Source organism: Somniosus microcephalus, chromosome 14 (assembly GCF_052327205.1).
Source record: "Somniosus microcephalus isolate GS21.2 chromosome 14, FLI_Smic_1.0, whole genome shotgun sequence".
NCBI classification, from domain to species: domain Eukaryota; kingdom Metazoa; phylum Chordata; class Chondrichthyes; order Squaliformes; family Somniosidae; genus Somniosus; species Somniosus microcephalus.
The window spans coordinates 8,601,923-8,619,226 of record NC_141000.1 but is presented as its reverse complement, the minus strand read 5'-3'; the positions used below and the strand labels follow the sequence as shown (position 1 = coordinate 8,619,226).

The following is a 17,304-nucleotide window of genomic DNA, read 5'->3' as shown; positions in this document are numbered from 1 at the left end:
ACAAGAGGTAACGATTCAGGAGTGGGAAGAGAAGCCGTTGCAGGTGATTCTCTGGCTACGATTAGATAGATAAGAATGGAACCAGGCGAGTGCAGTCCCACCCAGCTGGACAATGGTGGAGAGGCGTTGGAGGAGGATGATGTGGTCAGCCGTGTCATAGGCTGCAGACAGGACGAGGCTGGATAGTTTACCTTTGTCACAGTTACAAAGGATGTCATTTGTGACTTTGATGAATTAATAGCGCAGATAGAAATGAACAGGTTTGATCTAATAGCCATAACTGAGACCTGGTTGCAAAGTGACCAAGGTTGGGAACTAAACATTCCAGGATACGTAACTTTTAGAAGAGATTGGCAAAATGGAAAAGGAGGAGGGGTAGCCCTGATAATAAAGGATGGGATAAAGACAGTAGAGAGAAAGGATCTTAGCTCCAAACATCAAGAAGTAGAATCAGTTTGGGTGGAGCTAAGAAACAGCAAGGGGCAGAAAACATTGGTGGGAGTTGTTTATAGGCCCCCAAACAGTAGTTGTAATGTAGGGCAGAGTATAAATCAGGAAATTAGAGGTGCATGTAACAAGGGCAATAGAGTAATCATGGGGGACTTTAATCTACATATAGACTGGGCAAACCAAATTTGCAGTAATAGTGTGGAGGACGAATTCGTGGAATGTATACAAGATAGTTTTCTAGATCAGTATGTTGAGGAACCCACTAGGGAACAGGCTATTTTTGATCTAGTATTGTGCAATGAGAAAGGGTTAATTAATAACCTTGTAGTAAAGGGGCCTTTAGGGAAAAGTGACCATAATATGAAATAATTTTATTTTGAGTTTGAAAGTGATTTAGTTAAATCCAAAACTTGGGTCTTAAATCTAAACAAAGCAAACTACGTAGGTATGAGGGGCGAGTTGGCTAAGGTAGATTGGGAAATTACATTAAAAGGTATGATGGTAGACAAGCAATGGCTAGCATTTAAAGAATTAATACATAATTTACAACAAATATACATTCCCTTGAGGCACAAAAACCCCACAGGAAAAGTGGTCCAACCGTGGCTAACAAGAGAAGTTAAAGAGAGTATTAGATCAAAGGAAGAGGCTTATAATTTTGCCAAAAACAGTAGTAAGCCTGAGGATTGGGAGGACTTTAGAATTCAGCAAAGGAGGACAAAGAAATTGATAAAGAAAGGGAAAATAGAATATGAGAGTAAACTAGCGAGAGACATAAAAACAGACTGTCAAAGCTTCTACAGGTATGTAAAAAAGAGAAGATTAGCAAAAGTAAATGTGGGTCCCGTACAGGCTGAGACAGGAGAAATTATAACGGGGAATAAGGAAAAGGCAGAGAAATTAAACAAATACTTTGTGTCTGTCTTCACGGAAGAAGACACAGAAAACTTCACTGAAATAGTGGAGAACCAAGGGTCTAGCGAGAATGAGGAACTGAAAGAAATTAGTATTAGTAAAAAAATAGTACTGGAGAAATTAATGGGACTGAAAGCCAATAAATCCCCAGGACCTGATGGCCTACATCCTAGGGTTTTGAAAGAGGTGGCTTTAGAGATAGTGGATGCATTGGTTGTCATTTTCCAAAATTCTATAGATTCTAGAACGGTTCCCATGGATTGGAAGGTAGCAAATGTAACCTCACTATTTAAGAAAGGAGGGAGAGCGAAAACGAGGAACTACAGACCAGTTAGCCTGACATCAGTAGTAGGGAAAATGCTAGAATCTATTATTAAGGACGTGGTAACTGGGCACTTAGAAAATAATAATAGGATTGGGCAGAGTTAACACGGATTTATGAAAGGGAAATCGTGTTTGACAAATCTGTTAGTTTTTTGAGGTTGTAACAAGCAGAATAGATAAGGGGGAACCAGTGGATGTGGTGTATTTGGATTTTCAGAAGGCATTCGATAAGGTGCCACACAAAAGGTTATTAAACAAAATTAGGACTCATGGGATTGGGGGTAATATACTAGCATGGATTGAGGATTGGTTATCGGACAGAAAACAGAGAGTAGGAATAAATGGGTCATTTTCGGATTGGCAGGCTGTAACTAGTGGGGTACCACAAGGATCAGTGCTTGGGCCTCAGCTAGTCACAATCTACATCAATGATTTGGATGAGGGGACCAAATGTAATATATCCAAGTTTGCTGATGATACAAAGCTGGGTGGGAATGTAAGTTGTGAGGAGGATGCAAGGAGGCTTCAAGGGGATATAGACAGGCTAAGTGAGTGGGCAAGAACATGGCAAATGGAATATAATGTGGAGAAATGTGAGAAATTTGGTAGGAAAAATAGAAAAGCAGAGTGTTTTTTAAATGGTGAGAGATTGTGAAATGTTGGTGTTCAGAGGGACCTGGGTGTCCTTGTACATGAATCACTGAAAGTTAACATGCAGGTACAGCAAGCAATTAGGAAAGCAAATGATATGTTGGCCTTTATTACAAGAGGATTTGAGTATAAGAGTAAAGACGTCTTACTGCAATTATGTAGGGCCCTGGTGAGACCACACCTGGAGTATTGTGTACAGTTTTGGTCTCCTTACCTAAGGAAGGATATACTTGCCATAGAAGGGAGTGCAACGAAGGTTCACGAGACTGATTCCTGGGATGGGGGGATTGTCCTATGAGGAGAGATTGAGTAGACTAGACCTATATTCTCTAGAGTTTAGAAGAATGAGAGGTGATCTCATTGAAACATACAAAATTCTTAAGGGGCTTTGCAGGATAGATGCAGGAAGGACGTTTCCCCTGGCTGGGGAGTCTTGAACCAGGGGTCACAGTCTCAGAATAAGTGGTTGGCCATTTAGGACTGAGATGAGGAGAAATTTCTTCACTCAGAGGGTGATGAATCTTTGGACTTCTCTACCCCAGAGGGCTGTGGAGGCTCAGTCGTTGAGTATATTCAAGACAGAGATCGATAGATTTTTGAATATTAAAGGAATCAAGGGATATGGGGATAGTGCAGGAAAGTGGAGATGAGGTAGAAGATCAGCCATGATCTTATTGAATGGTGGAGCAGGCTCGAAGGGCCAAATGGCCGACTCCTGTTATTTCTTATGTTCTTACCCAGTCTAGCCTATATGTGACTACAGACCTACAGCAATGTGGTGACTCTGAAACGGCCTAGCAAGCCACTCAGTTGTATCAAACCGGTTGAAGAAGGCGGCTCACCACCACCTTCTCGAGGGCAATTAGGGATGGGAAATAAATGCCAGCAACACCCACATCCCATGACTGAATAAAAAAAACATAGGATGTCATTTGTGACTTAGATAAGAGCCATTTCGATACTGTGGCAGGGGTGGAAACCTGATTGGAGAGATTCATACATGGAGTTTCGGGAGAGATGGGCACGGATTTGGGAGGCAGCAACACGTTCAAGGTCTTTGGAGTGGAAAGGGAGGTTGGGGATGGGGTGGTAGTTTACAAGGACGGAGGGAGTCAAAGGTTGGCTTTTTGAGGAGAGGGGTAATAACGGCAAATTATAAAGACTTTTGAATAGATGTGGAAAATATATTGATTTTAATATATTATAGCTGGTACCTGTGTAAGGAGTTTTCCTCGAGGGGTTTCCCTGAGGTTTCTCTCTCTAGAGGCTTCTCTCTCTTGCACAGTAAACCTTGAGTGGTTCGACCCACTCGCCCCTTAGATTCTATACTCTGGACTTAGGCGCAGGAACTGCAATGTAGAGAAAACTCGTGTAGACCAAGTTTGATGAAACAAAATGAAATTTTATTGCATAAGGAAAAATATCAAAACAAATGCAAGCAGATGAGGGAGTACATGGGAGGGAAAAACACAAAACAAATCATAACGACACAGTACTAACTAAAGCAAATACAGGCATCTTATACTCTACAAAGATCATTATGAAATAAGGAAACACACGGAACATCGAGGGACAACAACTCATGTTAATTGTACCCTTAAATCCACCCCCTTATTAAACCTATCTAGATCTGATTGTGAAGGGCCAGAAACATGCTCACCAATCCCACTAGGAAGTGCAAGGTTTTGAAATCGAGTCTGTGTTTGGTCCTTTCAGGCGTCTCGTCTCCACGTGGACCGTGGAGTCCCTGCGAGCTGCGCCACACCTCTCTCCTGAGGTGGGGGTCGGGGGCGGCTGGACACCGCGGGCCTGGATGTCGGCGGGGTCGAGGATCGTCGACTCGACCCTGGTCAGAGGAGCCTCGGGCTGGCTCCCATCGCTTCTTCAGGTTCCTTTCCTCTCTTCTACTGAGTCGTGGTGGCTGGAAGGTTTCTTCGCTTGATATTTTTTTTGTCTCTTCTCCCAAGCTGGGTCTATGGCCTCTCGTTCCGGCAACGGCCCGGGGATGGTCGATGATCTCCCGATGTGCTTCCCCGGGGCGGAACGCCTGCGATTGACTGCTCCTTCTTCTGGGTGTCCGGATTCAAGCTACGTGTTTCCAGCTCTCCAACCCGGCGTGTCTGTGTTCAAACTGCAGGCTTGCAACTGTCTGTCTTCCAACTCGCTCTGGCCTGCCTGTCCCGACTGCCCAACTTGATCAACTGCCGAAAAAGTCTCTCCAGATATACCTTTCTTCCAGAGGCTTCACTTCCCGCCCAAAATCAGGTTAGTCTTTGTTTTATTTTTGGCAGGCTGCCAGCACAGTGGGGTAGTTATTATATTTAAAATGTCTTAAATGGCTGGTAACAGGCCCATCTCTGGTTTGGAATCACCTCCATTGTTTTGAATGCCCTGCTGATCTCGTTATCTAGTCCTGGGTGCTGTTCTCATGAATATGAAATTGTCCCCTTTTGTCTGGGGCAACATTTTGATGGCCTCTGTCTCCAGGCCGATCTTGACTGGATCTGCATCTAATCCATATGCATACCTGTGGGTCTGGTTTCGTTCTCTCAGGAACGGCTTCCAGAACTTACTGTGGATTGAATCCACAAATCTGTCTGAGGTTGCGCAGGAACCATTTTAAAGTGTCCCAATAAGCTGGTCACATGGTACGGTGGCCATTTTGTATGCCCCTTTTTCTGGGCTTCTTTTAAAACAGTCTTTAAAATCACGGCCTCTTCTGCCATTTGACCCTTATTAATATTAAATCCAATTTTGCGAATCCTACACCTGATATTGCTGGAAAAAAATAGGAGCTTTTGTTATTAGAATTTTTATTTCATACCAAATGAAGGCAACCAATTGTTGTTGGTAAAATTTAGTATTAAGTATCCGGTGTTTACTTTTATGTTTGTGTGCGCATGTGCAGAGAAGGTTCCATGTTCTGGTAACTGCACAGTCTGTCTTCTCGGGGAGCCCAGTGTTACATATTTAGCCGCATCCTTTGCTGACCCTTGGAGTCGGGTCGAGGGGGCGGTTACACATCCATCTAATGTCTCTGATGACCGTGAAGATATAGGGCCGGATATTCCGATCCCTATGGGTGGGTACGAGCTGTGTACCCACCCGTAGGGACATCGGAAATGCTGGTTTCAAGCATGCACAGCGCATGCGCTGAAAACCGACATTTCCGATCTGTCAAGAATGTTCTCGACAGATCGGACGCCTGCCCTGGAGAAGGGCCTCTGCGGGGGGGGGGCGAGTTCCGCTTTCTGCAGAACCTCCACCCGCTTAAAATACTTCAAAATCTTATGCCTGGTAAAAGCGTAAGGCATAGGCCTGCTTTTACCAGGATAAGAGTTGAAAAAAGTAAAAAAAAAAAAAAATTTTTCACTCATAAGATAAGTTTATTTTTAGCCTGGTAAAAAACTTTAATAATTATTTTTCAAAAAATTAAATTTTTGCTTAAAATCCTTTATTTATTTTTAATTTCAAGTCATTTTAAAAAGGTGATGTTTTTAAAATTTATTTAAAGCTTTTCTATGTTTTTCCATTGATCTCCATTCATATATTTGACGGGTCGATCTGTCTAGTGTATGAAGGGAGATTCCCTTCTCCTATTGGCTCCCCATGGCCCACGTGATCCCAGGGACGCTTGCGAATCGCCTGCGCCTCTGGGATACGTGGGTCCTGCGCACTTGGAGTTTGGAGAGGCCCAGGAGCGGAAGTGTCCAGACCTTGGGAGCCCTCAGGTTAAGTTCGTAGATTTTTTTCCAGATCGGAGGCCTCCGCACGCGGGAAGCCTCCGATCAGAAAATACGGCCCAATATGGATCTCTCGGCTCTTGTGGTCTGATATGTCTAAGTTTGTTGGTGGTAAATTATTAACTACTTTAAGTTAAAAGTCTCACGAACTATCAACTTGATTTTTTTTTAAAAACCGTTCACTGTTGTCTAATACATGGCACTTGTTTATTTGGAGTAATGGAGAACAGCTGGACTTCCCTGTTTGGCCATTGTATTGTGCTATGTTTTATCACTAAAGTTACCCGCGCAGGTTACCCGTGCATACATCAGTAACGTCCTGCAGCAGATTAACCAAGCTCAGGATTCCAGAAGACATTAGTGATTCAAGCCTGTGTTCTCTACCACTTGTACTGCTTGGATAGAAAGGCCACTGCTGGAGAAACTAGTAAATAATTAGGATTTATGATTTCTATTCATAGAACATAGAAGATAGGAGCAGGAGTCGGCCATTCGGCACCTCGAGCCTGCTCTGCCATTCAATGAGATCATGGCTGATCATCCAAACTCAGTACCCTGTCCCTGCTTTCTCCCCATATCCCTTGATCCCTTTAGCCTTAAGAAATATATCTAACTCCTTCTTGGATATATTTTTAATGAATTGGCCTCCACTGCCTTCTGTGGTAGAGAATTCCACAGGTTCACCACTCTCTGGGTGAAGAAATTCCTCCTCATCTCTGTCCTAAATGGCTTACCCCTTATCCTTAGACTGTGACCCCTGGTTCTGGACTCCCCGACCATCGGGAACATCCTTCCTGCATCTAGACTGTCCAGTCCTGTCAGAATTTTATAAGTTTCAATGAGATCCCCTCTCATTCTTCTAAACTCCAGTGAATATAAGAATGAGCGGTTGATCTCATTGAAACAGTCACAGTTGTATTGTTTGCAGGTTAAATGAGGGTTGAATCCTATTTTTGTTTCATGAATAAAAACGATGTAACAACAAACCATATTGTAGTGAATGAATGAATACAGTTTCTCTTCTTAATTGGAATCAAAGTCAGGATTTGTCACCGAAACAACCCTCGGCCGCTCCAGGGATGCCCAAGGTCTGCTTGATGCAATTTTCAGATGGGCCTGTAAATGGGCGAGCGGGAGGCTGCTTGCATAGGCAAATTAGGGTCCTACGCCAGTTTTAGGAGCCCCTTTGCAATTTGCAGTTACAAATGGACAGAGCATGCAGCATGCACCACGCACCATGCAGCATGTGCCACGTGCCATGCAGCATGCGCCATGCACCACGTGCCATGCACCATGCGCACATTTGTACCAGGCAGTGAGTGGGCGTCCCACAAAAGGCCCTGAAATTTTGGGTAGGGGGATCCAGGAAGAAGAGCGCTGCTACCTCGCCAGGCTCTATAAAAAATACTGTAGCCTGCGGCAGGCCTGTGCTCACACCCCTCCAGGAATGGCTCCCCCCTATCCACCCCACCCCCTCCCCTCCGGTTTGATCAACTGGCTGGCTGAGTGTAGGAGCGTGCCGATATCCTATCCTCCCAAGTTGCAGTGGAGCGCCCGTTTGATGCCCACACCTCACTAACTACAAATAAGGTCCAAACCTGAAAATGATTCAGGCTTCCCGACCCTGGTCATTATTTATTATATATGCAGGTATATCTTTCTACTTTCCTTGAAAAGAATTGGAAAAGAGAATTTTTTTCGGTCACTGTGAGAGAAGTGGGTGATCTCTGCCAATGTATGTTCAAGGTTAATGTTTGTTTTGTTGAATTAACGAATGGCCACCTTCTGTGTACTATTCTATGATTCTTCGATCCTAAGTGTTCATTCATAAAAAGAACTGTCTGAACATATTGAGAAAGTGCAAACAGATTCTTAAAAAGCCGTCAATGTTTTATTCAGGAAACAAATAAAAACAGATTAAATCAAGGCTTAAATGGCAGAAACACCAAAACTCAAAACTGATCATTCCTCACCCCTCTGAACTCTTATGCATCTAAACTTATGAACCTAAACTTAAGAACCATTAACTAAGTACAGAGTAGCCGAGTGAATCTGTAGTTCGCTTGTACACAGTTTACACGTTCCCACAATGAAGTAAAGTCCAATGAATCACTGGACCTAGTTATTACAAAGTAAGGTTTCCAACAGGACCATCTGTGGGGTGACTCATGCCCCAGAAGCAAGACAGTGAACACCCAGATCATTCTGCTTAGGGTGAGACAGAAGAGGAGATTGCACTTCGCAAACATCATGATGGAGAACAAGGATCTGTAGTTCCACGATTTTGTAGGAGAGTGAGTGAATAAGTGGAGTGAGTTCAGCAGGAAATTGTATAATTTAAACTCTAGTTAAACCTTGTTGTTTAATAGACAGTCTGCAGCAGCTGTAATGGGGCAGCGATGATTAGGTAAGAGAAGAATGTGATCTTTACGATGTTTTACCATTTAGACCTCAATAAACTTGTTTAATTGAACATTAAAGCACCAAGAGGAAATGTTTATCCTTACAACGGCTTCTAGTGCTACAAAGGTACTTGCAAGAATCTAAACTCTCAGTTGCAGTGACCCTTTATATGGCAATATCAGTTAAAACCCCACTTTTGCAAATGGAAAAAAAAATGATTGATCACAACATTTTTCACATTTTCTTCATTTGATTATTTAGAAAAAAAATTCAGTATAAAGAGTTTCTCCCAACACTGTTCGCGGCCAGGAAGTCCAATAATCCATAATATTGTCCATGAGGTAAACAGTATAATTGCAGATAGCATCAAGGAGTCTTATCTGCCAAATTGTAAACTTCATGTTATTGTCTCTTTTCGGATAATTCGCCTTTGATGACACATGAGGATGCTTGACAGCCCGTATTTTCTTCTGGTTCTAGAATTTTTGTTCAGTTTTGTGTGACACCGAAGTGAAACACGAAGCTCCTCGATCACTGTGCTGAATGTAAAGCACTAGGAAATAAGAGCATAAACAAATTATTTGTACTGGGCATCACTATATCATGTATTGCAAGTCTCACGTCTGCACACACTTCCTGTCAACTTATTCCATTATAAATTCCCATATCCATAATTATAATGGCAACTGCCTATGTAAAGTTGTCACATTGTAATGACACCTTCCCACCAGTGATGGCACTGTAGTGCATGTGCTGGTTGCTCAGCCTGGCACAACAGAGAAGCCCTTGGTCACGGCTCCCCATGTGTGGCGCGACAGGAGATCGACCGGTAATCTTATATTTCATGTAAGATATTATTTATTACTGATAATGTATTATTGGAGTGAGCCTTAGCTCAGTGGTAGCATTCCCACCTCTGAGTCAGAAGACCACTCCAGACCCCCCTCGGCAAGTGGAGCCAAGAGCTCCAGTCTCTGAATACTGGGTTGACATCCAGCGGATACTTGCATCCGATGGGAGCGGGATGGTGAACCCCGCCCCCATCGCATCTAGCTTGTCCCTCCCCACAGGTCAGGCTAATGACCCGCCTCATTAAAAAAAGGAATCTCCGTTACAGAAACAACCCAGAGCATGTTCTGCCAGATATAGAAGAAGAAATAGCACGGAGTGAAGAAAAAGAAGATAATGTAGTAAATTATACAAAGACCCGTTCTGCACAAGCTTCATATTTTTAGGTGAAATAACGCAGGCCACGTTTATTTTTCACATTATAATTTCTCCTTTTGTTCGTACTAGTACTGTTTAGCCACCCATTGTGTGCTATCCTCCTGGAACAGGTAAGCATGCAGGTGCTGCAGGCGGTTAAGAAGGCAAATGCTATGTTGGCCTTCATAGCGAGCGGATTCGAGTACAGGAACAAGGATGTCTTGCTGCAGTTGTACAGGGCCTTGGTGAGACCACACCTTGAGTATTGTGTGCAGTTTTGGTCGCCTTATCTGAGGAAGGATGTTCTTGCCATGGAGGGAGTGCAGCGAAGATTCACCAGACTGATACCTGGGATGGCAGGAATGATGTATGAGGAGAGATTGGGTCGATTAGGCTTATATTCGCTAGAGTTTAGAAGAATGAGGGGGGATCTCATTGAAATTTATAAAATTCTAACAGGACTAGACAGACTAGATGCAGGAAGGCTGTTCCCGATGGCGGGGGAGTCCAGAACCAGGGGTCACAGTCTAAGGATAAGGGGTAAGCCATTTAGGACTGAGATGAGGAGGAATTTCTTCACCCAGAGAGTGGTGAACCTGTGGAATTCTCTACCACAGAAGACAGTTGAGGCCAATTCATTAAATATATTCAAGAAGGAGTTAGATATATTTCTTAAGGCTAAAGGGATCAAGGGATATGGGGAGAAAGCAGGGACAGGGTACTGAATTTGGATGATCAGCCATGATCGCATTGAATGGCGGAGCAGGCTCGAGGGGCCGAATGGCCTACTCCTGCTCCTATCTTCTATGTTTCTATGGCCCAGCAGACAAACATCTCCACATAGACCAAAGCTGATTCATTTGAACCTGCTCGGAGCCATGTTTGGGCAAAACAGGAAGTGGTCTCCCTTGGCCAGTTTCCCCCTCTTGCTGTGGATGGCCTCACCAAGATGGCTTAACCCACCCCCCAGGGAAAACTTGAGTGTGAATGTCAGAAAAAAACTTGGATTTGTTGTGGTATTTGGTATCCTGTTTGAGAATTTTGTCTTGCACTATACCGGAGTGCTCCAGACAAGAATATTAAATTGCATTAAAAGTAGAAATGATAACAGTGCTATGAACAAGCAATATGGGAATACATTTTTAATCAACCACAATCATTTTTACTTTAAAAAAATGTCAAGGTGCTTATATTACTTAGAATATGAAGTATTTATCATCATTACCAATATTACCAGCCTGACATGCTCTGCATTTCTGCACAGGATTATATCGGTGTATAATTAAGTGACTAACATAACTTCGGATAATGAGGCACAACCAAACAGCAGGGAACCAAACTAAGAATAAAGCAGGACCCGTGACTACTGGGACATTTTAGAATAACTACAATGTTCATAAAGATGTGAGATGATGGATTTCTTGGAAGGTGAATGTGACAGGATTGGGAAAAAAACCTCACAGAAAGGACCGATGAGATACACTTCGATGTGGTTGAGTCACATGCTCAGACTGTTCAAGCAGCTGCATAAAGCAATCAGAGTCCAGTGACTTTGGGGAAATAACACTGCTTTACAAATATGCTCTCAAAGTTATAACTGCAGAGAAATTGAACTGTGATTAGAATTGCAGATTGCAAGTTAAGAAGCTGGCAATAATTAGCTTCTGCCAGCTTAGATGAGAAGAACTGATGAGGCCACTGGCCTTTCTTCTTCTGAATGATGAATTGTACTAACCAAGTGGCATTACATCATTTTGTGCCTATCTATTTTTGTAGTGAAGATGCCAAACCAATGACTGAGGCTCTTAGGTTACATTTTTATTCATGTTGTATTGAGGAAATGAGTATTGTATAAACACTATGGGGTCGATTTTCCCGAAGCTGTCGGGAAGAAGGCGGGACTACAACTTTCGGGTTTTAGACCCGCCTACATCGACGTCCGGCCAATCCGTGCGATTTTCCCTTGATTGACCTTGTTGAGCCCGCCCAGTGGGCTCAGCAGGACAATTAAGGGCCACCCGGCAACAGGTGATGTCACAGACTGAAATTTCATCTGTCAAGAGTTCTTGACAGATGAAATATCGGTGTTTTACAGCTGTTTGAAGCTGCCAAACACTGACAGTCTGAGTTCTAACATGAGTCCTTCTGCACAGACTCAGTTAGAACTCTCAGCAGCACTGAAAGCTGAAGGCTGTCACTTTTCACAGATCGCAGCCATTCAGCTTTAAGTGCCGGCTGAGTGATGCACTCCCGATGCCTACAGGAAGTGTAGTGTATGTACCTTTAAGAGAGAACTACTTTTACAGCTCTTGTATACTGTAGTACCGGCAGTGACCACACCTGTATATAAGCCTTGAGCCTGCCTCTGTACTTCAGTCTTGAGACTACCCTACTCCAGTAAACACCTGTTGATTGTTAAGTTACAGCCTCCGTGTAGTTCTTGGGGAAACATCCTATTTAAAGAATCACGGATCTAACAGTGGCGACAAGGTTGATTCGAATCTGCCTGCAACTCTGCAGTTCCCATCGAGGAGTCGCTCCGGGAGGACGGTGGAAGAAAGTCAAGGCCAGAAGCACGGGCGTCGACCACGGGCAACCACCCAGTCATCCGGCAGCAAGTAAACATTGCAGGAGTGGCTGTTGAGAGCCGGGCTTGGTTCCCCAGCCACGACGATCCAGCAACAGACTGGCAACAGGTGCAGCGCACACCCTTCCCGGACAGCGGCGGCGGGAGCCGACCGACGGCGTAGAAAAGCCGAGCAGTGTCGATGGGGTAAGAGAGAGGGTGAAGCGCACAGGGCGCGGCCGGGGGTTAAAAAACCGAGCGGCGTCGAGGAAAAACGAGCAGAGAGAGAGAGAGAGGGTAAAGCAGCAGCCGGGTTCAGGACCGAGCGACGGCAACGGGAAAGGCGCACAGGAGAACGCGCAGAGCACAGCCAGGGCTCAAGGGCTGAACCGCGTCCATGGGGAGAAGAAGGGAGAGCGCGGGAGACGCCATTGAGCCGCGGAGAAGAAGGGAGAGCGCGGGAGATGTCATTTTTAGAAGCTGCAGCGGAGAAGAAGGGCGAGCGCGGGAAGGAAGGAAAGCGCGGGAGATGCCATTTTGTTCCAGCGGAGAAGAAGGGAGAGCGCGGGAGACGCCATTTAGACAGTTAAATTACACCCAGGGATGGCGAAGAGTGGCAGCATCACGGCGTTCGACAATGAAGTCGAAGATTGGGCGACATATGTGGAAAGCATTGAGGTGTACTGCAGGGCGAATGAAGTGCCAGATGCTAGGAAAGCACTGGTTTTGTTAAATTCCATGGGTGCAAAAACTTATGGCTTACTGCGAAACCTGATAACCCCAGAGAAGCCCATGGATAAGAATTTCGAAAGCATAGTAGAAATCCTACAGGACCACTTAAGCCCCACACCGCTGCTGATAGCAGAAAGATTTAAGTTCCACAAAAGGAACCAGCATAAAGACGAAAGTAATGCTGAGTACTTAACGGAACTGCGCAAGTTATCGAAACACTACCAGTTTGGAGCGGGACTATCAGATACATTAAGGGACAAGTTTGTGTGTGGGCTTCAAAGTGAAGGAACCCAGAAACAGCTTCTATCAGAAAAGGATCTTACGCTGGACAAGGCTTTCAGCATGGCAGTATCACACGAAGCAGCTGCACAGGGCGCTGCAGAGATACAATGGAGACCGCAAGAATACGGCGCCAATGAAATGTCATATGGAGCAGGGAAGTGTTATTGCTGCGGCAGAACAACACACGATCAGAAGGATTGTTGGTTCAAGGACCAAGTGTGCAGACAGTGTGGAAAGACAGGACACATAGCAAGAGTCTGCAGGTCAGGGAAGAAAACCAACAGCAGGAAATCGCCACAGGAGAAGTACAAAAAGGTACATAAGGTGATGGACGGTAGTTCAGACGAACAGGGAAGTGATACAGACTCCGGAAGGAAGGAGCTGGGTTGTCTGAAACTACATAAGGTAACCAAAATGGAGGATCACCAGACTATCTGGGTCACACTCAAGATAGACGGAGTCCAAGTGTAAATGGAATTGGACACTGGATCAGCCCTAACAGTCATAAACCAAAGGGACTACAAGCGGCTATTTCCACATATACCCTTGGAAGCTACAGAGATTGTCTTGAAGACGTACGCGGGGCAAAAAGTCTACCCCAAAGGAAAAATAAGGGTGAAAGTGATATACAAAGGCCAGGAAATACCTAAAATGGACCTATATGTATTGCCAGATGGAGGACCACCACTACTAGGACGTGAATGGATCCGGAAGATACAACTAGATTGGCATTCCATACAGGCACTGAAGGTTGAGGCCAAAAAGGATGATGACGCCACACCTGGACGACTGTCAAAAATGCTAACTGACGCACAAGAAGTGTTCCAGGAGGGACTTGGAACACTAAAAGGCATAACAGCAACGATTAAAATAGAGGAAAATGCAAGTCCAAAGTTTTTTAAGGCCTTATGCGATCCGACCAGCCGTTGAAGCAGAGCTGGAAGGGTTGGAACGTTCAGGAGTACTGTCCAAAGTAGACTGGAGCGAGTGGGCTACACCCACCGTCCCTGTAATGAAGAGGTCGTTGAGTAATACGCCTGAGGAACCAAAGAAGGTCCGCATCTGAGGGGATTTCAAGGTGACAGTGAACCCAGTCCTTCACACGGTACAATATCCGCTTCCACGGATTAAGGATATTTTCGCCTCGCTATCTGGGGGTAAACGCTTCACCAAAATTGATCTGGCCCAGGCGTATTTGCAAATGGAGGTAGAAGAAGCCTCGAAACAATACCTCATGATCAACACTCATAAAGGTCTCTATCAATACAACCGACTGGTGTTCGGGGTAGCATCAGCTCTGGCTATTTGGCAAAGGGCAATGGATCAAGTCCTGCAAGGAATTCCAGGGACCCAGTGTTATTTGGACGACATCCTGGTCACGGGCGAAAATGACAGTGAGCACCTCGCCAACCTGGAGAAGGTGCTCGCTAGATTAAAGAAATATGGGCTACAAGCTAATCGCCACAAGTGCGAGTTTTTCCAGAAGCAGATCTCGTATTGTGGCCACATTATTGATGAAGAGGGGTTACATAAGTCCCCTGAAAAGATTGAGGCAGTAGTCAAGGCTCCAGCACCGGAAAATGTGTCACAACTGAGGTCGTTCCTCGGGCTGGTGAACTACTACCGTAAGTTCTTACCAAATTTGTCTACAGTAGTACACCCACTGAATACCCTACTGCAAACGGGGGTACTATGGAAGTGGAATGACGAATGTAAACGAGCTTTCCAGAAGTGCAAAGATTTGATCACATCAAAAGAGCTGTTGGCCCATTTCAACCCAGCACTACCAATCCGGTTGGCATGTGATGCATCATCCTATGGTATTGGAGCGGTGTTATCGCACAAATACCCGGACGGGTTGGAGAGGCCAGTAGCCTTTGCGTCTCGGTCACTAACCTCAGCCGAGCGCAACTACGCCCAGATCGACAGGGAGGCCCTCAGCCTAGTATGGGGAGTAAAAAAATTCAACCACTATCTGCATGGACAGAAGTTCACCTTGCTGACTGACCACCAACCACTTGTCTCCATCTTTAATCCAAAGAAGGGCGTTCCGGTGATGACTGCACAACGGTTACAAAGATTGTCCCTTTTTCTGGGGCGAACCAATATGAAATAGAATATAAAGGCACGAAACAGCACGGAAATGCTGATGGGCTATCACGCTTGCCACTGCCTACTGTGGAGGAAGCACCAGCAGTGGACCCTATCGAGATATTTTATTCGTCAATAATTGAACGATTGCCAGTAACTAATGCGGATATAGAGAAGGAGACCCGCAATGATCCTACACTGTCTCGGGTATGTGATTTGATGGTGAGGGGATGGCCAACACAGGGCAACTCACTGTTGCCAGCATTCTCATCCAGAAGAGAACAGCTGTCAGTATGCCAGGGGACAGTGATGTGTGGATCCCGAGTGGTAATTCCACCCAAGCTAAGGGAGAGAGTGCTAAATGAGCTTCACGAAGGTCATCTGGGAGGGGTGAAAATCAAAAGCCTTATGTGTGGTGGCCGGGGATTGATCAACAAATCGAAGACCTAACTAAGAGCTGCTCAGGATGCCAGAAGGTCCAAAATGCACCACCACATGCCCCTCTGCACCCATGGGAGTGGCCCTCATCTCCATGGCAACGGGTGCATATTGATTTTGCTGGTCCATTCATGGACTCAATGTTTTTAATAGCTGTGGATGCGCACTCGAAATGGCCGGAGGTGATCCAAATGTCCTCCACCACCACGGAGAAAACTATTGCAGTCCTACGGACCATCTTTGCCAGGAACGGCTTGCCAGAGCAGATTTGCTCTGATAACGGACCACAGTTTGTGTCCGAAGAGTTTCGAAGATTTATGAAAAGGAATGGGGTAAGGCATTACACCTCCACTCCGTATCATCCAGCCACCAATGGATTGGCTGAGAGGTTTGTACAAACCTTTAAAAAAGCAGTAAGGGCCATGTGCGATGACGACATTCCACTGCAGCATAAGGTGGACAATTTCCTGTTAGCCTACCGAAATGCGACACATACACCAACCAGACCCCGGCCATGATGTTCTTTAACCGAAGGTTGAGATCTCGCCTGGATTTGCTCAGACCAAATGTGCGAAGAAATGTCGAGGATAAACAATTCCAGCACATCAATGAGAAGCCGACAAGGAGCTTCAATGTAGGACAACCAGTCTTGGCCCGTGATTACCGAACAGAGAAATGGCAACCCGGAACGATATGCACACGGCAGGGGCCATTAATGTACACAGTGGATGTCGGGGAGAACATTGTGAGACGCCACGTCGACCAGATCTTAGCGTCACAGGAACGAGTCAACCCCATGTCTCGCGTACCTGGGAATGAACCCGACATACTGGCAGCATCTACCTCAGAAACAGTAGCAGTGGGAACTGATGGAAAGGGGCCAGAATCGCCTCTGCACCAAGAACAAGAACCTCAGGAAAGGCGCTATCCAGAAAGGATCAGGAAGCCGCCCCAAAGACTGAATTTATAAATGGACTATATCTGTTTAATGTGCATGCTAAAGTGTTAATTGTTATTTGAATGTTATGGGTACTGTTAACCTAAAAGGGGAGGAATTGTAGTGTATGTACCTTTAAGAGAGAACTACTTTTACAGCTCCTGTATACTGTAGTACCGGCAGTGATCACACCTGTATATAAGCCTTGAGCCTGCCTCTGTACTCCCAGTCTTGAGACTACCCTACTCCAGTAAACACCTGTTGATTGTTAAGTTACAGCCTCCGTGTAGTTCTTGGGGAAACATCCTATTTAAAGAATCATGGATCTAACAGGAAGAAAGGCTTTCAGGTAAGTAAAAGTTCTTTACACACTTTAGACACACCAAACACACTTACCTTTGCACTCATGCGCCCATCACTCACCTGAACACTGACATCGCGACCCCCTCCAACTCCTTCAACCCGACGGCCCGCCTCGTCTAACCTGGCGTGGTTTGGAGCCGTTGGGAATCCCACACGACACCCTCAAAATAGGGATTAGGCTAAAAACTGCCTGTTAACGGGCA

The 17,304-nt window shown here is 45.1% G+C and overlaps 1 protein-coding gene across 2 annotated transcripts in view; it reads right to left on the bottom strand.

Moving 5' to 3' along the window:
• Positions 1–7,598: 7,598 nt before the first annotated feature.
• grik1a (glutamate receptor, ionotropic, kainate 1a) overlaps positions 7,599–17,304 on the bottom strand; it is a 434,840-nt gene continuing 425,134 nt past the window's right edge. The window contains exon 16 of one of the 2 annotated variants that reach the window (XM_086006202.1): positions 7,599–9,039. In XM_086006202.1, coding sequence (XP_085862328.1) covers positions 8,884–9,039 — 156 coding nt within the window. In that variant the 3' untranslated portion in view covers positions 7,599–8,883. The remainder of the gene's footprint in view (positions 9,040–17,304) is intronic. The other variant, XM_086006203.1, reaches the window with a different exon arrangement.